At 48.4% G+C, this 22,119-nt stretch overlaps 1 protein-coding gene across 3 annotated transcripts in view; it reads right to left on the bottom strand.

Moving 5' to 3' along the window:
• Nucleotides 1-1,354: 1,354 nt before the first annotated feature.
• KCNN1 (potassium calcium-activated channel subfamily N member 1) overlaps nucleotides 1,355-22,119 on the bottom strand; it is a 78,955-nt gene continuing 58,190 nt past the window's right edge. For 2 of the 3 annotated variants that reach the window (XM_083483921.1, XM_083483922.1), the window contains exons 5-9: nucleotides 16,942-17,083; nucleotides 15,146-15,256; nucleotides 13,724-13,851; nucleotides 5,493-5,562; nucleotides 1,355-4,049 (exon numbers count right to left, since the gene is read on the bottom strand). In XM_083483921.1, coding sequence (XP_083340047.1) covers nucleotides 3,777-4,049; nucleotides 5,493-5,562; nucleotides 13,724-13,851; nucleotides 15,146-15,256; nucleotides 16,942-17,083 — 724 coding nt within the window. In that variant the 3' untranslated portion in view covers nucleotides 1,355-3,776. The remainder of the gene's footprint in view (nucleotides 4,050-5,492; nucleotides 5,563-13,723; nucleotides 13,852-15,145; nucleotides 15,257-16,941; nucleotides 17,084-22,119) is intronic. The other variant, XR_014521000.1, reaches the window with a different exon arrangement.

Below are 22,119 nucleotides of genomic sequence, written 5' to 3'. Positions count from 1 at the left end.
ACACAGGAAGCTGTTAGAGCACAGGTCCAACTAGCTCAATATTGTCTCTCCCACCCCTACCACTGGGTATTGAGCCTGAGACCTTCTGCCATGCCAAGTGGGTGATTTGCCACTGAGCTACGAACCTTTCCCTGATGGGAGAAGCCTATAAGGCTGAATCGTTCTTTTCCAGCACTCGCACTGGGGCAGAAAATGGTCCATGTGGTTTAGGTTGGCAAAAGCTCTTTCCAAGGATACTTAAAAACATGGAAATCTCCAGTCTTCCTTTCCAAGTGGGTCACTGTGTCAGCCCATGACAAAGAATAACAGGGGCTGCTGCAACTATGATGTCTAGAATAAAAGGCGAGAGGGTGTGTGTATGGGAGCCCTGAACCTTGGTGTCACAAGGGGCACAACTGAAATTTGAGACCCCAAGTCTGCCACTACTCCCTGTTTGTAAGTAGTCTACCACTGATGCTGGAATGAGTTGAGGACAACAGGAAGGGAGGGCTGCTGCCTGCATTTCCCCTGAGGCCACTTTGGAAGACAGGATTCTAGAAGCCAAGCCTGATGAGGAACGGTTGAAGGAGCTTGGGTATGTTTACCCTGGAAAAGAGAGGCGATATGAGAGCCATCTTCAAATATCTTCAAGGCTGTCACATGGAAGAGGGAACAAGCTTGATTCTCCTGCTCTAGAGGGTAGGGCTCGAACCCATGGCTTCAAGAAACAAAGAAAAGAGATTCTGACTAAACATCTGGAAGAACTTTCTGACAGTAAGAGCTGTTTGACAGTGGACTGGACTCCCTTGTGGACTTTCCTTATTTGAAGGTTTTTAATCAGAGGTTGGATGGCCATCTGTCATGGATGCTTTGTCTGAGATCCCTGCATTGCAGGGGGTTGGTGTAGATGACCCTGCGGGGTCCCTTCCAACTCCACCATTCTGTGATTCTATGATTCCAGAGCAAATGGTCCTTTGGTTTGATTCTGCAGGACTCGACTTTCCAAAAAGGAAAGAGCAGGAAAAGTCTTGCAGTGGTTGCCAGCTGTGACAGCTGAGTGGAGCCTCTTCATCCAGAGAGGGTCTACCTTGAGATAAAAGGTTTATCACTTTTGTGAACCTCCCCAGATCCCACTGGTGGGACGTGAAAAGACTGATATGGGTGTGCCTTGCCCCACACCAGAAAGTCTTGTCGTATGTTCTCCAGGTAGCTCAGCAGCAGACTCTTAATCTCAGGGTTGTGGGTTTGAGACCCATGTTGGGCCGGTTTCCTGCGTTGCAGGGGGTTGGAATAGATGACCCTCGTGGTCCCTTCCAACTCTACATTTTCCCTATGATTCTATGTTCTTAAAGCTATCCTTAAAAACCAAACCCAATTTGAAATCAAGAGAACCTTTAATAGAAAAACAAAACAAAACAAAACTTCGATCATCCTCCGTGCTTTCCTAATTCTTATAAAATAGGTTGGGTTGCAATCCTCCCCCCCCCACCAAATTTCAGCCTCTCCCCACCCTCCGCGCAAAACACACACACACACTTACGATCGATCGATCGATTCAAGAGCTAGAAAGAAGCACAGTGTTTTAAGAGATCAAACTGGAAGTCTTCGAAACGAAAGCAGGAGGAATGTGTTTGTGTGCGTATGAGAGGAAACAGGGCGGTTAGATTACAAAAGAGGAGGAGAACCCATGTTTGGAAGACCCCAGAAACATTTTGTGCGTCCACAAAGGCAGAAGGACACCAGAGCCCCACACCCACCGCTTTCTGCCCAATTGGAGACAGGAGACATGACTTCCCCCAGTTCAGATGGGCTGATTTCCAATGTAACATCGCTTCAATTGCCCATGTGCAAAGCGCTGCTGTCACCCCCCCTTTAGACTACATTTGGAATTGCATCAGCAAAATCTCCCTTTGGTGTGTTGGTGCCACGGATTTTATAGGATCTTACAGGAGACAGTGAGCTTGCTTGTGGTGAGTAAGGAGAGGCCTGTAGTCTTATTATTTGATTTTACAGGTTTTTCAAACCCAGAAGCCATTCACTCTATTGTTGGGGGAAAGTGGAATGTTCTGTCTCTTTCCGACATTAGATTCCCCCCCCCCTTTTCAGTGTCTATCACCTTACTTTTTTTAAAAAAAAAGTAATAATAAAAGAACCCTTTAAAAGCTGTTAACAAACCTGCTATTGTGCGGATGTGGGGATCAGATTAGGAATTGTGTGCCACTATTGATGTTACAGGCACTAGCCAATAGGTGCCTGGTGGGACATCTCAGTGGCGTAGTGGCAGTTGCCAGTGCCCGGGTCACACTGAGCAGCCTGCCTGCCCACGCAGTGGGGAGCCTAGCCAGCTGACACAGCCCATGGCAGGCACAGAGGAGTGCTGGGCCAGGCCACACTGCCTGCATGGGGGTGCCTCGTTTGTGCCCCCTCAAAAATTGTGCGCCTGGGGCAAATGCACCCCTGGCACCCCCATGCTGCACCCGTGGGTTGGCTCCAACTATCTAGACCTCTTGAAGCGAATGGGCTTGCTCATTAATTTCAGTGAGTTTAATCTGAGCTGGATTAACATTAGATACAGCCCACAATATTTATTTCTTTATAACAGGGGGTGGAGAACCTCTGGTCCAGGGGATGGATGTGGCCCTCCAAGCCTCTCCATTTGGCCCCTGGAACTCTCCCCTCATTGACCCTCGTTCTGCACCTTGCTTGAGTGTTTTTGTCTGCCAAGGATGCATCCTTTAATTTTGATTATGCCCCTTGCATGTCTGGAATACAGGTGTAGTGTGCGTAGAAACCAGCAAATTGCATAAAAGTAAACTTTGCATCAATTGCTCCATCCACTCACCCCTCCCCCGGCCTCACCCAACAGTGGCATGTGGCCCCCGGAAGCCCTACCAGCAGCAAATGGGGCCCTCGGACGAGGTCTTTGCTCCTGCTTTAAAACAGGTCTTATTCTTTCTTCCAGGAAACAGAACGGGATTTGGAAGGAGAGCAAAAAAAAGCACACATGTGCCACTGGTCCCAGCTGCCTCAGACCCCCTTGCACTTATGTATGGCTCCAAAACATGTTAAATCCATATATAGTTTTATGAGAAATGGGCATTTGCCTGCATTTCTCTCCAGTTTGGGAAGAGAAAAGGCAAACGAGCGAGTGGAGTGGGAGACTGTCGCCTAAGAGGTCCCCATTTGGAATCACAGGACGATAGAACCGTACTGTTGGAAGGGAATCAAAGGCCCATCTAGTCTCACCCCTTGCCAGGCTGAATGTTGAGACCGTGGAACAAGATGGCTCCCGTGGAGGGCATGGCTAAGGACCAAACGGCTGACGTTGGAAGGGAGAGAAGTGATTCTTTTTTTTCAAAAAGGGATTGTTGTGAATTTGAGCAATTACTACATGGGATTCCCCTCACACCCAGTGCTATTTTTCAAGAGAAAGAGATGCCAGCACTCACCAGGAACGCCTCCCTTGTTCTCTTAGAATGGCAATGGCGTCCGCCTGAGAGGTGCCGGAACTGAGTTCCAGCGAATTCCGGCTGAGGAAGAAAAAGCCCTGCTCCCACCCTCTCCTCATACAAACAAACAAAAGAAACATCCCCAGCTTTGCATAATGTTACATTGGAACCGGGTTCGGAATCCGTTTTCTGTGCCCGACAAGTCTTCCGCGGCACGGGCCCATCTCAGCGGACTTGGGGAGGTCTGTGTACAGGGCTTTCCAGAAAAAAGCTCAGAGGGGAATCGGCCACACAATGGCCATATATGAGTCCATGGGTGCCCCCGGTGCGCGAGCCCACCCCCCCGAATCACCCGCTGTCCGAGGATGTGTGAGGGGCAGTTGAGGGAGACTTCCGCCGGCGGGTGGGAGTCCAGCAGGAGCGTTCGGAGCTGTTGGAGGTGCCGCAGGTGCGGGGCAAGGCCCGCTGCTGCTGGCGTATGGCTTGGCTGACGAGGCTGGGGAGCGCATGCAGAGTCAGGCCCAACATGTCGATCTTCCCCTCCAGGGCGCTGATGCGCTTCTCGAGGTCCTCGTTGCGCTCCTGCAGCTCTGACACCATGTCGTACATGACGTTCTGCGTCTGGCGAGAAGGGAGAGGAAAGGGGGAAAGGGTTGGTGGTCGCTGCACCGGAAGAGAGCAGGATGGCTCCAAAACCTCCTCCTTACCTGCTTGTTTATAGTAATAATTTATTATTATTTATACCCTACCCATCTGACTGGGTTGCTCTAGCCACTTATTTCTCTGACATCCTGGGAGACCAGGGGGGAGGGGAGCTGGTCTCAGCAGGAGGGGGAGACCGCCAGGACTCTTCGTCCACCTGAATCATCTCTGCCTCTTGGCTTCCCTCCTCTCCAGCCTCCGCTTCTTCTTCTGATTCTGGCCCTCTCTCTGCCACACTCTCCCCGCTCACTAAGCCCTGTTACCTCTCCTGCCCCCTGGCTATGAGCCTTCTTATCCTGAGGGTTTCCTAGGGTGTTCCAAAGCTGGTGCCTCTCATCCAGCCCGTCCCCTTCCTTCCTTCCTTCCTTCCTTCCTTCCTTCCTTCCTTCCTTCCTTCCTTCCTTCCTTCCTTCCTCTGTCCTTCCTCTGTCCACTTTGGGAACCACTGATCCAGCTCAATATTTCCACTGACAGGTAACAGCTCTCCAGGGTTTCAAGCAGGGGGACATTCCCAGACCCTTCCAATATCAGGGATTAAACCTGGGACCTTTTCCCTGTAGAACAGATGCTGCAACTTCCCCTTATAAATAAAGCAAGAGCCTAGTCTTCATGGTTCTGAATAAAGGGCTGGCTCCCTTTGATAAGATAGGGACATGGGTGGCGCTGTGGGTTAAACCACAGAGCCTAGGACTTGCTGAACAGAAGGTTGGCGGTTCAAATCCCCACAGTGGGCTGAGCTCCCGTTGCTCAGTCCCTGCTCCTGCCAACCTAGCAGTTCGAAAGCACGAAGTGCAAGTAGATAAATAGGTACCACTCCAGCAGGAAGGTAAATGGCGTTTCCGTGCTCTGCTCTGGTTTGCCAGAAGCGGCTTAATCCTGCTGGCCACATGACCCGGAAGCTGTACGCCAGCTCCCTCGTACAGTAAAGCGAGATGAGCGACACAACCCCAGAGTTGGCCACGACTGGACCTAATGGTCAGGGGTCCCTTTACCTTTTTACCTTTGATAAGAATTGCATTGAGCATGGGTCAGCAACCTAAGGCCCATGGGCCACAAGCAGCCCACGGGGGTCTTTTAACTGGCCCCCGAGTCGCCCCCAAATCTAGCCACCCACTTGGCGAGTCCCTGCGCGCTGCACTAAACTGGTGCAGCGTGACACAGGGACTCGCTTCTGCAGAGCTGGAAATCGCGTCTGTGCATGTGCAGATGCCAAAAATTGTGTCTGCGCAGAGGCAGATGCTGGAAATCACGGAGTAAACCTTGCCAACCGCTGGCATTGAGCCTCTACCCCAACCCAAGGTGATTACTTCAAGCAGAGACCCAAACATTGCTTGATGTTTCCGTCACCCAGGCGTGGTTCACCTTTGACAAATCCACGAGGGTGTTTGCCTGGTCGTTGAGCTTCCTCTGTTCCATTTTCACGCTCCTCAACCTGGAAAGCAAAAACGATAGCGGGAATTAAAGATGTGGGGAGGCAGGCAGGAGGTTGGGGTTGCACGAAGCAGCGGTCTGCAGGTGGAACAGACAGGAGATGAGAGAAAGAGATCCCACCATCACCGTAGACAGACATGCACACAATTCCAGATCCCGCCTTGCTGGATCCAAACACACGCACACCCAGGGCATGCAGGCAGCCAATGACACGAGGCCATTGGCTTGGGTGGAGACAGCTTAGAGAAGAGCCCTCTCTCAGCATGGAGTGACCCTCCACCTCTAGGTTTTGGGGGGACTGGAGAAGACCTTCCTGTCTCAGCTGAGCCTCGGAGGTCAGCAACTCAGCTTTTGAGAAACCCTGTTGGGTTTTCACCCCACTAGAAAATTTTGAGGCCCCTTACCACTTTTAGGGATTTGGTGCTGCTTTTAAATACAGTGGTGCCCCGCAAGATGAATGCCTCGCAAGATGGAAAACTCGCTAGACAAATAGGTTTTCCGTTTTGGAGGTGCTTCGCAAAACGAATTTCCTATGGGCTTGCTTTGCAAGACGAAAATGTCTTGCGAGTTCCTGCTGGTTTTTTCCCCTTTCCCCCCCCTTTTCCCAAGCCGCTAAGCCGCTTATCAGCTGATCCGCTAAGCCGCTTATCAGCTGATCCGCTAAGCCGCTAAGCCGCTTATCAGCTGATCTGCTAAGCCCGCTAAGCCGCTAAGCCGCTAATGGGCTTGCTTCGCAAGACGAAAAAACCGCAAGACGAAGAGACTCGCGGAACGGATTCTTTTCGTCTTGCGAGGCACCACTGTATTAGTCTGATTCACCCTGAGAGCTGTCTTCTTGGCTCGCATATTGGTTTTGGGGCACGGATCAGGTCATATTTGCATGAAAATGCAAACTGGATGGATGTCTCTTCTAAAGCATCTGGAAGGCATCAGGGCAGGGAAGGTGTGGCAACCAGATCTCCTCCCTGCTTGTCTCCCAGAACCAGTAGAGGCATGAAAAGGGTGGAGAAGAGGTTGGCTGATGACAGGAGCAGTCTCTGATTGCTTGGAGGGAAAGCCCTGGAGAGGAGGGGGTGGGGACTTTCAGTTTCAGCAACTGAATTTTATGGAGGAAGACCACTGGAAATGAGATGCTCTCCTCATCAGGCCTGGAACTCAGCCATGTCTGTGGAGATGGTGTTTTTGCTAATAAAGAGTTCACTCCACCTTTGAACCTTGTGATCACTGACCGGCACACTCCTGTGGCAGTCCGAAGGATGGATTCAATGGACCTTTCCCAGCCTGGCTTATCAGGAAATTGGGAAAGCAAGGGTGGGGCGGGAGAGAGAATCATCTCACATTCCCTGAGTTACTTGAAGATGCTCACGCTACTGCTTACAGCCCTTAAATGACTCGGGTCCCAAATATCTGAGACACTGAGGACTCTCATGTGTTAAGAACATAAGAAGAGACCAACCAGATGCCCATTATGGGAGACTCTCAACCAGGACTCGAACACAGAACCAACTCGCCCTTCCCTTGGGTTTCTAGCAACAGGCATTACTGTCTAGGCATCACATAGCCATTGTTGCTAGTGGAAAACACAGCACAGGTGGCCCTCTTGCCTGCGGAAGTCTTTTTTTTGGCAGGGTGGCAGTTTGGGGAGAAAGATTGCCTTCTCTGCGGCAGCCCCTGCACTGCGTATCTCCCTCCCCACAGAGATCTACAAGGCGCCTTCATTGCGCAGCTTTTGTCACACGCGGAAAATGTGCTGCATTATCCTGACACCCCAGTTGCGGTTTTGATTCCGTTTTTTTTAATGTTGAGTTTACATGGTTGTGGCCTGCGGAAGAGAGCGCTATAATAATACCAATAGCAATAGCTAGAGGTGAAGGACCCCTGGGGGGGCTAAGTCCATTCAAATTCGACTATGGGGTTTGATGCTTATCTTCGCTTTCAGGCCGAGGGAAGCGGTGTCTGGCCACAGACAGCTTTTCCAGGTCATGTGGCAAGCAGGGTTAAACCGCTTCCGGCGCAACGGGACACCGTGACAAGTGCCAGGGCGCATGGAAATGCCATTTACCTTCCGAATAATAATAATTCAGATGGGATCTGCCAGGCTGATGGGCAGAGCAATGGTGACATTGAGGGAGCAGTTTAATAATAATAACAATCATAATAATTTTATTATTTATACCCTGCCAAGCTGGCTGAGTTCCCCCAGCCGCTCTGGGCTGCTTACAGCACTTATGGAAACATAGTAAAACGTCAAACATTAAAAACTTCCCGATACAGGCAGGAGGGTCCATGTGGGTGCTGTGAGATGGAGACATAATGGCGCCCCCACTTATGGATGGGTCCAGAAAGCCCTCGCGTTGCTTGGACTCTAAATCAGAGCAACGTCGCGAGGCACAGGCAAGATGGAAACAGCTTGTGCTGAGAGATGGGAGGGAAGAAAAACACGGCATTTGCAAGTTGGCAGTGGACTGGCATGCTACGAACCCCCAAATTTCTGACTCTCACTCTCTCTCTCTCTTTTCTCTCTCTCTCTCTCTCGCTGTCCACATTTCGAAACGGAGAGAAATTTGGGTTAGCCGAGGGCTGGCCGGGGTGAAGCGCGGTTGGGATGTGCACCTCTGCGTGCGTAACTCGGGCATGCGTGTGTGTCTGAATGGGGTCGGCGTTTGTGGCCTCCCGGAGGGGTGGAGACAAAGACGGGCAAACCATGCAGTCAAACAAAAGTTCTGGCGGAACAGTAACTTACTTCTGGGCTCTGCAAGGGCGGGGCGGGGTGGAGGAGGGGGGAGGGAACAGAGACAAAACAACAGCACAGGTTTAAATAAACATGAGAGATAGGAAGGGGGGGTCACACCGCCAGACAGACACCACCTTCTCTGCTCCCCAGAACCCATAGATCCCCACCCCGGAGTGGTCAAATTGTGGGTCGAAGGTATGAGGATAGCCGAAAACCCAGCACACACTAACCGGCGGGGGGGGGGGGGCACTGCCAGCGACTCCCTCTTATGCGCAGGAACATAGGAATTTATCTTATACAGAGCCAGACTCGCTTCCCCACTCCATCTAGTTCAATACTGCCTGCACTGACTGGCAGCAGCGGCCCTCCAGAGATTTCCATCTCTTCCATGGCGATGCCATGTAGACCCTCCAAGTGTCCCTATTTTCTTTTTCTTTTTAAAAAATGCTTTTTATTAAGTTTTCATTTCAAATACACCAACAAAATACACAAATATTTCAAATCTTTTTACATCTGCCTTACTTTACGCTCCATAGATCAGTTGACTTCCCTTCCGCAGGTTTTCTTATTCCAATCACTAATCCACAGTTCCTTAATAATAACTAAACCATGACATAAGATTTATTTCAGTCCTGCTAACGTCTTCAAATTTCTACAGTTCTCACTTATATAGACCATAAATTTACTCCATTCTTTTTGGTACTTTGTTTCCTCCTGACTACGAATCCTATGGGTCAGTTTTGCTTATTCCGCATATTCGACCAACTTTGTCTGCCACTCCTTCACAGCTGGTATCTCCTGTGTTTTCCATTTTTGAGCTATCAAAACTCTGGCAGCTGTCGTAGCACACATATATAATCTTTGGCAGTGGCGTAGCGTGGGGGGTGCAGGGGGGGCCGGCCGCACCGGGCGCAACATCTGGGGGGGGGCGCGCTCACACTCGCAGCTCTCTGCCCCTACCTAGATTCACGGGTTAGGGGGCGCAAATTACTTGCCTTGCCCCGGGTGCCGACAACCCACGCTACGCCACTGATCTTTGGTCCATCCTCTTAATATCCTCTCCTATCAAACCTAACAATAGTTCTTCAGGCTTTTTTGGGAATGTATATTTAAGCATCCAAGTGTCCCTATTTTCCAGGGACAGTCCTGGGTTTACAGAAGCCGTCCCGGTTTCTGATCTGATCCTGGAATGTTCCACTTTTCCTTAGGACATCCTTGTTTTCATCGGGGAAACGTTGGAAGGCATGCGATCGAACTTGCATCCTACTGTATGGAAGACTGCTGAACTGGGGGACCAAGTAAGATTCTGGTCCTTTGTTCACAAGGGAAGTTGCCTTCCACTGAGCTAAACCACCAATCCGTCTAGGTCAGTATCACCAGCACTGGCTGGCCAAGCTGGGAAAAGCGTCGGACTCTTAAGAGCGCCACCGATTCCGGTTCTGTCAGTTTGGTTACACCTCTCTCTCTCTCTCCCTCAGCCACCCACCCTTGCCCCGACATTACTTGGTATGTACAGAAGTTCTCACCCTGGACCAGCAGGGGGATACTGTAGATAGTTATGCAAATAAGGGATCGAAAGTGATGTTCTGTGATTGGATAGTATTAGAAAGTTGTTACAGTAACATTGTATTGGGACTCTATATAAGCAGGCTGACTGAACCCTTCAGTTCAGTTCTGTCCTGGCCTGTGAATAAACAAGAGCTGTTTGAAGAATCGCTGTGTCGTCTGATATGTTCACCCACAACTTAACATTACTGATAACACACTGCATGTAAACGAAAGCCAGGAACCCACAATTTTGTTGCCTCAAGGTTATTTTGACGGCACAACTCTGCAAGTTCACACACTCTGGTTCGCTGGCAAACCATCTCATCGTAGATCGCCTTCGACGCAAGGGGAAGCGAGGGAACCTCGACGTGGAATTGTGCGTGCCACCACACCAACACATCTCCCTCTCCTCCCCATGTTGCATCGATGCACACAAGCAGATGGTTAACACGGATGTGGGAGGGGGATTTGAAAAACACAAATGGTTTGAAACACATGAAAGTCTGTGTGGCGAAGGCGGCAGCTGTCCTTGACCGAATATCCGGCAAAGGTGCTGTCTGGGTTGTGTTGTGTTAGGAAATCTAGATATGGGGCATGTTGTTTTTTATCAGACCCACTGACCATGATGCAGAGGGAGCTTGCAATTTCTTGCATGTATCTATATCCTTGTCTAATGTCACACAACCAGTGGCAATATTGCCTTACCCCAGATACAGCTACTTTCCCAAACCAAGTCTCCTATGTATATTTTGCTCTGAGAGCCTATGTTTGGTCAGAATTGAGTAGATACTTCCAAAGTTAACACTAAACACCAGGCCCTCCAAGTCCCCCTATTTTCCAGGGACAGTCCCAGATTTACAGAAGCCGCCCTGGTTTCTGATTTGATCCCGGAAGCCCCGCTTTCCCTTAAAGGTAAAGGTACCCCTGCCCGTACGGGCCAGTCGTGTCCGACTCTAGAGTTGTGTGCCCATCTCACTTAAGAGGCCGGGGGCCAGCGCTGTCCGGAGACACTTCCGGGTCACGTGGCCAGCGTGACGAAGCTGCTCTGGCGAGCCAGCAGCAGCGCAGCACACGGAAACGCCGTTTACCTTCTCGCTATAAAGCGGTACCTATTTATTTACTTGCACTTAGGGGTGCTTTCAAACTGCTAGGTGGGCAGGAGCTGGGACCGAAAGATGGGAGCTCACCCCGCTGCGGGGATTCGAACCGCTGACCATACGATCAGCAAGTCCTAGGCGCTGAGGTTTTACCCACAGCACCACCCGCGTCCCTTAGGATGTCCCTATTTTCACGGGAGAAATATTGGAGCGTATGAAATGCATTACTTCTGGTAAATGAGCCACCATATTCACTAGAGGGCTGTGAAAATTTGTGTCCTGGACTTTTTAGACTCGTCTTCCCATGTATCTGAAACCAAAGGGACACATTGCTTACCAGGTGTGATTTTTTTAAAAAAACTCTCCCACCCCACTATTAGTGGTTCGTGCAAACCGCTGTTCTGCTTTTTGTATGGTAGAGGTAGGAAGCCCTGGGGGTGCATTTGTGGAAGCAAGTGGGTGAGGTCCCCCCAAAAAAAAGTTTGGGAACCGTTGCTCTACATTGTTATATTTGGATGTGAAACACAGAGCAGTTAAATACAACATTCCTAGAGTGAACATAAAAGGGGATGTATGGACCAGCCAGTTAGAGCTTCCTGTTTCCTCCTGGGCTGGGACAGACTTCCTCTGCATGTGACCAGAGGTGGGCGTAACCTCACCGGTGCAGGTAACAAAACAGCGCAGGGGAGGCAGCCATCTCTCTCTCTGACTCCATTCCTTGAAGAAGCAACATCTTTTTAGCCTGAGATGCTGTCTTGGCATCTTGGCTTGCAGCCAAGAGAGGACAAAGGAAGTATCTCCTTATGGGATAGATTCCAAGTGTATATATTTTGTAACTTAAGTCTGCCTTCTGGGATCCATCTGTGAACAGAATGTGTGTGAGTAAACTCTTTTATACTTTTGTACAAGACTGTGTCGTGTCTGTTTTATGAGGGAATAAAGGGGAATTAGGAGGAAACTTATTTTAGAGGCTTATACAAGCCTGGCAAAGATGTTATCCGCTGTACAAATTTAAAAAGGGAAATGTTACTCTGCTAAATTATAGAACTTGTTAACATAAGTTGGGAAGGATATAATTAAACAATATATCCTCTCCTGCGGGAGGCAGTGGAAGACAGAAGTGCCTGGCGTGCTCTGGTCCATGGGGTCACAAAGAGTCGGACACGACTAAACGACTGAACAAATCAATCCTCTCCTGCCTCCCTCAACATTCCCACAGAATGAACCTAACCTTTCCCATGACAGTTATGGTTTCTTGAGTCTTCTCCAAGGGAGCGATGGCAATACCTAGATGTGGACAAGGCCAGTATGTGGCTCCAAATCAAAGTGGCGCAGACTGTGGGATGTAACATCACAGAAAGAAGTCAAATACAACAGTTCCTGTTTGCCCTGAGTGGACACACAGGGGGATGTTGCTCCAGCCAGGAGGACTTCCTGGAGCATCCTCCCCCTGCGTGTGACCAGGTAGATGGGCGTGACCCTAGGAGACCCCATAAAAGGGCTGGTCACGCAGCTATCTTCCTTCTCTTGCTTCTCTTGATGATGTTCTCTTGATGTCTATTTGTTTTCCGCTGGCTCTCAGCCAGCAGCACATATGGGATAAACTCTCTTCTGCAGCTAAAAGCTAAAGCCTGCCTTCAGGATCATACTGTGAACTGAATGTAAGTAAACTTCTTATCATTACTTTTGAAAGAAGACTGTTGTGGTCCTTATTGTTTTAAGAGGGAATAAAGGGGAATTTACCAGGATCAAACCCAATCTGGACAAGCCAGATAGGACTGCTTAAGTAAAGAGATCCAAACGAATCTACCAACTAGCTTCTTGCAATATACTGGGGGAAATGGACTCTGACTCACTAGCGTGGGTGATGAAGGATAATATTTAATCAATATATCCTCTCCAACTATCCACAACATTCCCACACAGACCTCCGATATGTGGGATGTGAAACACAAGAGCAGTCAAGTACAACGTTCCTAGAGTGAACATGTTTACACCTGGGGAGGGATGTTTGTCCAGCCAGCAGGTCAACTTCCTGTTTCCTTCTGGGCTGGGACAGACTTCCTCTGCATGGGACTAGAGGTGGGTGTGGCCTCACCTGTGCAGGTAATGACAAAAGCACAGGGCAGGGCAGCCATCTCTCTCTCTATGACTACATGCATCGAAGAAGCAACGTCTGCTTAGCCAAAGATGCTCTCTTGGCCAAGAGAGGAGAAAAGGACTGTCTCTTTATGGGATAGTTTCCAGGTGTATGTTACTTTTCTAAGCTAAGTCTGTCTTCTGGGATCCGCTTGTGAACAGAATGTGAGTAAATTCTTTTTATACTTTTATAGATGACTGTGCCGTGTCTTATCTTTTATGAGGGAATAAGGGGAAAATACCAGAACAGTTATTATAGAGGCTTTAGGGAGCCTGAGCGAACGCATCCACTGCGAGTTTAAAAAGGGGAATGTTACTCTGCTAAATTGTGAACTTGTTTACACAAGTTGGAAAGGCTATAATCGGACAATATATCCTCTCCTGCATCCCTGAACATTCCCACACGATACGGGTAGGTTTCGTATAACAACCTAATGCCACCCCCAGCTAGCGGCAGATTTTTGCAGCGATTGAACGGTGCATCGTATTTAGTGGGGCGGATTCTCCTCCTTTCAGGCAGGGACCCCCAAGTCAGGGAGAGACCTGGACAACAGAACAGGGGGATGGAGGGTGGGTGGGTGGGAGCAGGAAGCAGCAGGCACTGGGAGGGGGGGGGTTGAAGCAGGTAAACATGTTTGACTTACTGATGGATGGCTTGGAGGAACTTACGCTGGTGTTTCCGTACTTTGGCATGGTCAATCTTCCTCACCAGCTTGGTGTGCTTATAGATCAGCCACGTTTCCCTGAGTACGTTGGCGGCAGAATTCTTCACCTGGGGGGTTGGGGAGGGGAAGGGGAAAGGGGGAAAGAAAAGGAGATGGGCATCAGACAGGCAGGAGAAGTCTGAGGAGGTAAGCGGTGCTCTTCCAAAAAAAATAGGCCTCTCTGGAGTTTGTGACGGCACAGTCTCTTACCAATCCTACCTTGCTCCCATTGCGATCGCTCTCAATTATCACCAACCAATCCAAGTTTGACCCCATGGAGGATTGTTTGTGAAGATGCTATGTTGCACCCATGTCTTAAGAAAGCTAACTACACTGGTACCTTGGGTTAAGTACTTAATTCGTTCCGGAGGTCCGTTCTTAACCTGAAGCTGTTCTTAACCTGAAGCACCACTTTAGCTAATGGGGCCTCCTGCTGCTGCTGCGCCGCCGGAGCACGATTTCTGTTCTCATCCTGAAGCAAAGTTCTTAACCTGAAGCACTATTTCTGGGTTAGCAGAGTCTGTAACCTGAAGCGTATGTAACCTGAAGCGTATGTAACCCAAGGTACCACTGCATTCTGAGTTAATTAAGAACTCGGTCTTTTAGTGTGTCAGCATCTGACACTTCTGATATCCCAGTACCCTTATTGGCGTCTGCTAAAGAGATTTTTGCCATCCAGATATTTAGAAAGGTGGTGCGAGTTTTAATCTATTTTTAGTTTATTTTAAACTTTAAATCGTTGCTATTAATTTTGAGTATATGTGAACCCGGTATATGTGAACCCGGTCTTTGGGTGGGTGTTTGATTTTCGTTGTTGTGTATACTGTGTATATACGGACAATGACAATAAATTTATCTAATCTAATCTAAATCTAATCTAATCTAATTTTCCTTATCGGATCATTTTATTGTGATACACACACACACCTCTCACACTGCTTTGAGGGTTTTTTTTAAAAAAAATTAAGGGGTGCATGCCTATTATGAAATAAATAAATATTACTGTTTTCACAGAGTCAAGTCTTGATTCTCTGAACGGCCGCTGCAAGAAATTGCCTTTTATAAAATTGCGTTTTATAAAACGGCGGTAGACGAGGTTGTTTCTTGAATTATCCTCTAAGTAAAGATCTTCTCTGTAGAGGCCCATTGAAATTCATGGTCCTCGCGTTCTCATGCCCACTGAATTCAATGGGTCTACTCTGAGTATGACCAGCGTTGGAGATGACCCATGGAAAATGGATTGGCTCAAGTTATTCATCTCCATGACCCACAATGGGTTTACTCTTGAGCAGGACAAGGGTTGACTACCACCCACACTCTGTCTATGTTGAGGATCGGGGCCAAGGGTGTTGCACCTCTTACCCGCTTTGATAGCTGTGTATCCATCATGAAGTTGTGGACATGCTTTTCCGCTTTGGTCAGTTCAAGCTTCCGGGCGACAACAGCAACCACGAGAGCTGTGCAGCCCGCTCCCTGCAGGACAAGGAAGAGGGTGGGTTAGAATAGGGAAAGCCAAACCAGTTGGATGCCTGCCTGCTAAAGGAGAAGGGAGAAGTGAGATATTGCTAATATCTGTCCTTGTGAGCTGTGAATTGTGTTATATTACTGGTGGCTTGTACGAGTCCACTGTTTTATTTGTTTTGTTGTGTTGTGTTGTGCTTTATGATGGGCGTAAAGCCGAATAAACATTTTCATTTCATATCCAAGGACACTGCAGTGTGCGCCATATTTTCATTTAAGTTAGTAACATGCCACTCAATTACCAAAATCTCTAAGGGGTGGACTTATATATATTTAAAATATTTTTTTTATTAGTTTTTCAACATATCATTTCCAACAGTAATTAAACATACTTTCATATCTTATATCATATTTTTTTACTTCCATCAATCACATCTGAAAATTTTCCAGTCTATTCACTAAATACACATTTCTTACTTCCACAATTACATTTAATTCGTAACGAATATCTCTATTCTTCCTCTACTTTGCAATGCTTCATACATTTCTCCTTACAAAGCTTCTTGTAGTCCTACTAGCATAATTTGTTGATTACAGTTGCTCTTCAAATAATTCGTACATTTCTTCCAATCTTCTGTAAATCTTAAACAGTGGTACCTCGGGTTAAGTACTTAATTCGTTCCGGAGGTCCGTTCCTTACCTGAAACTGTTCTTAACCTGAAGCACCACTTTAGCTAATGGGGCCTCCTGCTACCGCCGCGCTGCCGGAGCACAATTTCTTTCTCATCCTGAAGCAAAGTTCTTATTCTGAAGCACTATTTCTGGGTTAGCGGAGTGTGTAACCTGAAGTGTATGTAACTTGAAGCGTATGTAACCCGAGGTACCACTGTATTTTAAGGTTGTTTAAATGAATAGTCTAAATTGTAAAACAGAAAAATTTTGAAAAAATTATATAAACAAAAACAAAACAATCCAATTTACAAGTATGCCCTGTGACGTTTTAGAACGGTACAGTGGTACCTTGGGTTAAGAACTTAATTCATTCCGGAGGTCCATTCTTAACCTGAAACTGTTCTTAACCTGAGGTACCACTTTAGCTAATGGGGCCTCCTGCTGCGGCCGTGCAATTTCTGTTCTCATCCTGAAGCAAAGTTCTTAACCCAAGGTACTATTTCTGGCTTAGCGGAGCCTGTAACCTGAAGCGCCTGTAACCTGAAGCGTCTGTAACCTGAAGCATCTGTAACCCGAGGTACCACTGTATATCTAATGACAGGTCAGTGTCAATCCAGCCTCAGTTTGCAAGTGCTTGAGGAAAAACCCTGGAGAGGACTTAGATGGTTGTGGGAAAGTGGGGACCTTCATTACTTGCAACTGTCTCATTGGGGCAAGACCTACTGGGAATAGTTCCTTGGGTCACCAAGCCTGCACTGTTTTGAATAAAGAGTTAACTTCACAGACACCATGTTGCTGTTGTTTTAAATCGCTGACCTACACCTGAAATTAAAGCAAGGCAGTCTCTGAAAGGCAATCTGAAAGGCATGGCATGAAAGGAAAGAGGTATAGGGAGGGAAGAGGAAAAAAGAAGACTTATAAGCTGAAAGGCAGAACACACAGGGGAGGAAGAGCAGGGAAATGGAAGAACCAAAGGGTAATCTGTGCATCAGCAGGAAAGATACAGGCGGCAAGTGGTACCTTACCATAATCCCAGTGAGCAGGCAGACTCCTTTCCCGCAGTAAGTGTGTGGGACCATGTCCCCATAGCCGATGGAGAGGAAGGTGATGGAGATCAACCACATGGCCCCCAGGAAATTGCTGGTCACGTCTTGCTTGTCATGGTATCTGGGCCGAAAGAGAGTAAAAGGAGAGGGGGGGAAAGTCTCCATCAAAACTTTCTTGGCTTTTTCCCTTCCGCCCTTCGCCTGCCCCACACATAACCGGAGTGGGTGAGGGTGGGGCTACAGTAGGACACCCCCCCCCCACGTGCCCAATCTCTGCCCACTGCAGGCTGCCACAGAGAATGGAAGAGTTTTGCACTCGACTGGGTGTATTTCAGTTGTAAACTGTCGCCTTAAATGTGGATCCAAAACGGATGAGAACTTGTTGATTTTGGTTTCTCATTTTAAATTCAGTTCTCCTCATCTGCCCAGCGATATATGTATATCCTCGTGAAAGCTGGGGAGCATTTCTGGTGCAAATTTCTCCCAATACACAATATTTCTGGTGCAAATTTCTCCCAATATACAAATGTTTGCATGGGGTTTAACTAACAGACGCATTTTCTTGCAAAGCAACGTTTTGCAATATGATAGGGCATCAGGTTATTTTCACCAGTGCATGCACCGCAAAGCACACACTGCCCTAATTTTTCCCCCCACACAATATTTCTCGGACAACTGCATTGCAAAATTCAGATAAGGGCAATTCCTGCCCTCCCCGTTTGAAGGATAGCTGTTATTTCACATTGCATATTTGCTCCAGGGCTGTGAATGCAGCGTTGATCTTAGCCAACAGTGGTTTGGAAATTCAGTTTTGCAAACCCGGGGAATCCCTTTCCTGCCCATATTTTGCATTGGTTCTAAATATGGCTTCTCATTCTATCCCTGTGGCAGCCTTGGAACATTAGCAACACCATTCAAAGTGTCCATTCCTGCATTCTCAAAGCTGTGGTTGCAAGATTGCTCTCTGGGTTTCCAAGCAGAGAACTCCATCGGATGAACACCCACTAACTTTTTTTTTTTTTTGCAGCTCAAAGACTGAAGGGTTTTGTTTGTTTCATAAAAAAAAACAAGTCAAGATTCCTCTTTGGGCGCAACACTGCTTTCCCCCCAATCAGTATGTTTGATTCTTTTACTTCCATTCTCTTTGAAGCTGGGTCCTATGCAAGTTTACTCCAAAGAAAGTCCTACTGTTCCTCCTCTTCCTCCTCCAAATACTGTTTCCCTAAGCCTTTTCAATCTGTGTCATCATACGCAAGGGAATACAGTGGTACCTCGGGTTAAGTACTTAATTCGTTCCAGAGGTTCGTTCTTAACCTGAAACTGTTCTTAACCTGAAGCACCACTTTAGCTAATGGGGCCTCCTGCTGCCGCTGCGCCGCTGGAACATGATTTCTGTTCTCATCCTGAAGCAAAGTTCTTAACCCAAGGTACTATCTCTGGGTTAGCGGAGTCTGTAACCTGAAGCGTATGTAACCTGAAGAGTATGTAACCCGAGGTACCACTGTATTCCATAAGAAGGGTCTCAGCTAGGAATAATAATAATAGTAATAATAATAATAATAATAATAATAATAATAATAATAATAATAATAATGCTGTATTGTTTTTAACACTCAATTGGAAGCTGCCCAAAGTGGCTGGGGAAACTCAGCCAGATGGGCGGGGTATAATTAATATATTATTATTATTATTATTATTATTATTATTATTATTATTATTATTATTATTACCTGTTGGATCAGGCCAGTGGACCAGCAGTATCCTGTTCTCACAGTGGCCAACCAGATTGCCCGATGAGAAGTCTGCAAGCAGGATCCTAGCACCAGATCTGTCTCCCTCCCTGCAGTCTCTGGCATTCAGAAGCACTGCTGCCTGCAGAGCATAGCGCTCCTGGCTAGTAGCCCTCGACAGCCCCCCCCCCATGAATCTGTTCAATCCTCTTTTAAAGCCATCCAAGTCTGATGGCCGTCACTGCCTCCTGTGGCAGAGAGTTCCACAGGTTAACTGCACTGCGTGAGCAAGTTCTCCATCGTTCCTGTCCTGGATGTCCACAGAGCCTAGGACTTGCTGATCAGAAGGTCAGCGGTTCGAATCCCCGCGACGGAGTGAGCTCCCGTTGCTCAGTCCCTGCTCCTGCCAACCTAGCAGTTGGAAAGCATGTCAAAGTGCAAGTAAATAGGTACCGCTCCGGCGGGAAGGTAAACGGCGTTTCCGTGCGCTGCTCTGGTTCGCCAGAAGCGGCTTAGTCCTGCTGGCCACATGACCCGGAAGCTGTACGCCGGCTCCCTTGGCCAGTAAAGCGAGATGAGTGCCGCAACCCCAGAGTCGGTCACGACTGGACCTAACGGTCAGGGGTCCCTTTACCTTTACCTTTAAGCCAATTCCACTCACATGCTGTAATCAATACAGTTGTGGCCTTTTTTAGCCCATTAACCTAATATACTGCGTCCTGGTGTCTTTCTTGTGGGTCCTCGACTCACAACAGTGGAATCAGAGTGATGGAAGGAACCACGAGGGTCAACAGCCGGCAATGCAGGAATCTTTTTGCCCAATGTGGGGTTCGAACTCATGACCTGATATAAAGAGTCTCATGCTTTACCAACTGAGCTATCCTTTGTCGATGGATGGCATGAACGCTTGTCACTTTGAAGAGGCTTTGACATGGCTGCAGCTAGGATTTTAGGAGCCCGGGAATGGAAAACCTAGAAAAATCTGCATTTGGCTGTGCGGTATATAAGAACATATGGGATTTAGCTACCGGGGGGTGGGGAGAGGGGGGAGGAATACATGAAAACTGTGTGTTTCTTTTGGAAGATCCAGAATGCTTTTAGGTCAAGCTGGAAGGCGTGAAAAGGAGGGCAAACAAGAAGATGATGGGTCTGGAAACCAAACCTTATGAGGAACGGTTGAAGGAGCCGGGGATGTTTAGCTGGAAAAGAGGAGACTGAGAGGAGATAGGAGGTAAAGGTAAAGGTAAAGGGTAAAGGGACCCCTGACCAATAGGTCCAGTTGTGACTGACTCTGGGGTTGGGGCGCTCATCTCACTTTATTGGCCGAGGGAGCCGACGTACAGCTTCCGGGTCGTGTGGCCAGCAGGACTAAGCCGCTTCTGGCGAACCAGAGCAGCGCACGGAAACGCCGTTTACCTTCCCACCGGAACGGTACCTATTTATCTACTTGCACTTTGAGATGCTTTTGAACTGCTAGGTTGGCAGGAGCAGGGACCGAGCAACGGGAGCTCACCTCGTCGCGGGGATTTGAACCGCCAACCTTTTGATCGGCAAGCCCTAGGTTCTGTGGTTTAACCCACAGCGCCACCCAGGTCCCTAGGGATAGGATACCCATCTTTAAATATCTGAAGGGCTGTCACATGGATGATGGAGCAAGCTTGTTTTCTCCTGCTCCAGAGGGTAGGACTCGAACCCGTGGCTTCAGGTTACAAGAAAGGAGATTCTGACTAAACAGCAGGAAGAACTTTCCAGCAGTTTAGGAGATTTTAAAGTAGAGGTTGGAAGGCCATCTGTCATGGATGCTTTGGCTGAGATTCCTGCATTGCAGGGGGTTGGACTGGATGACCCTCGGGGTTCCCTTCCGGCTTTACAATTTTAAGATTCTGTGATGTAACACTTCTGGGTTGTTAAGAAAGGCCGCTTTGTTTTGATTCAACCAGCGGCTGTTGAGTGCCAATCCCGAGCATACAGACCTACAAGCCAGAAAGGAAAAAACGGAAAAGCCCCCTGTGAATATTTGTAGGGTCCTGGGGGAACAGGGAAATGTCAACAACGCTTTGCAGAAGAAAGGAAGAAAGAAAGAAAGAAAGAAAAGGGCTTTGCAATTTAACGCCCGACTCCAACGCACACAGCAAATTAGCGCTAATGTGAGATGAGTGGAGTGATACCCGCAGAGGGATTCATTCTGCCGAGCTGAGCGTCACTCCTCTCCGGAGACTGGAGGAAAGCGAAGGAGCGTTTAAAGCTGCGCAGATTAGTTCTGAAGAAGCGCTATGGGGGGGGGGGATGGGGGGAAGTGTGACTTAATTGCTCGTGGTGCTAATTAGGATTGCTATTGATTCGCTGGAAGGTGTCAGCGCCATCAGGGCAGGAGCCCAGGGCGCCTCTCACCAGAGTGGGCAAGGAATGCCTTGCAATGTTGCAAAAATGGGGTTGGTATATTCAGAAGAAAGGGGAATAATGCATCTGTCCTGACCAGACAGAAGGACTGTTTTGGGGGACAGGGGACGGGCAGGTGTGGGGGACTCCCTGGTCTTGAGTGGGGTAATTGTGTCCCTGAAGGATCAGGTGTGCAGCCTAGGAGCCATTTTGGACTCACAGCTGTCCATGGAGGCACAGGTAAGTTCTGTGTCCAGGGCGGCTGTTTACCAGCTCCATCTGAGACCCTCCCTGCCTGCTCCCTGTCTCCCCAGAGTGGTCCATGTTCTGGTCTTAGCTGTCAACTTTCAGATTTGAAAATACGGGATCAGCAGCCTCAAAAATAAGGGATCAGCAGCCTCACCTGTCCCGGGGACAGTCTACGGGATATCTAACAATCTGGGATAGCAGCAGGAAGTGGCGCTGGAATAAGGGAATTTCCTGCAAAAAAGGGAAGGTTGACAGCTATGGTTCTGGTTATCTCCCTCTTGGACTACTGCCATGCGCTCTAAGTGGGGCTGCCTTTGAAGGTGACTCAGAAACAACAACTAATCCAGAATGCGGCAGCTAGACTGGTGGCCGCTGGGACAATATAACACTCGTCCTAAAGGATCTTCACTGGCTCCCAGGACGTTTCCGAGCACAATTCAAAGTGTTGGTGCTGACCTTGAAAGCCCTGAACAGCCTTGGCCCTGTAAATCTGAAGGAGCGTCTCCACCCCCATCATTCTGCCCGGACACTGAGGTCCAGCTCCAAGGGCCTTCTGGTGGTTTCCTCACTGTGAGAAGTGAAGCTACAGGGAACCAGGCAGAGGGCCTTCTCGGTGGTGGCGCCCACCCTGTGGAATGTCCTCCCATCAGATGTTGAGGAAATAAACAACTATCTGACTTTTAGAAGACATCAGAAGGCAGCCCTCTACTGGGAAGTTTAAAATGTTTGAACTGCCTTGGCCCCATATGACTGAAGGAGTGTCTCCTCCCCCATTTTTGATGGTTATCTTAGCTGGCTC

The sequence above is a fragment of the Podarcis liolepis genome, assembly GCF_965112155.1.
Source record: "Podarcis liolepis genome assembly, chromosome: 18".
NCBI classification, from domain to species: domain Eukaryota; kingdom Metazoa; phylum Chordata; class Lepidosauria; order Squamata; family Lacertidae; genus Podarcis; species Podarcis liolepis.
Note: the sequence above shows the minus strand (reverse complement) of the source record. Positions and strands in the feature narration are given on the sequence as shown.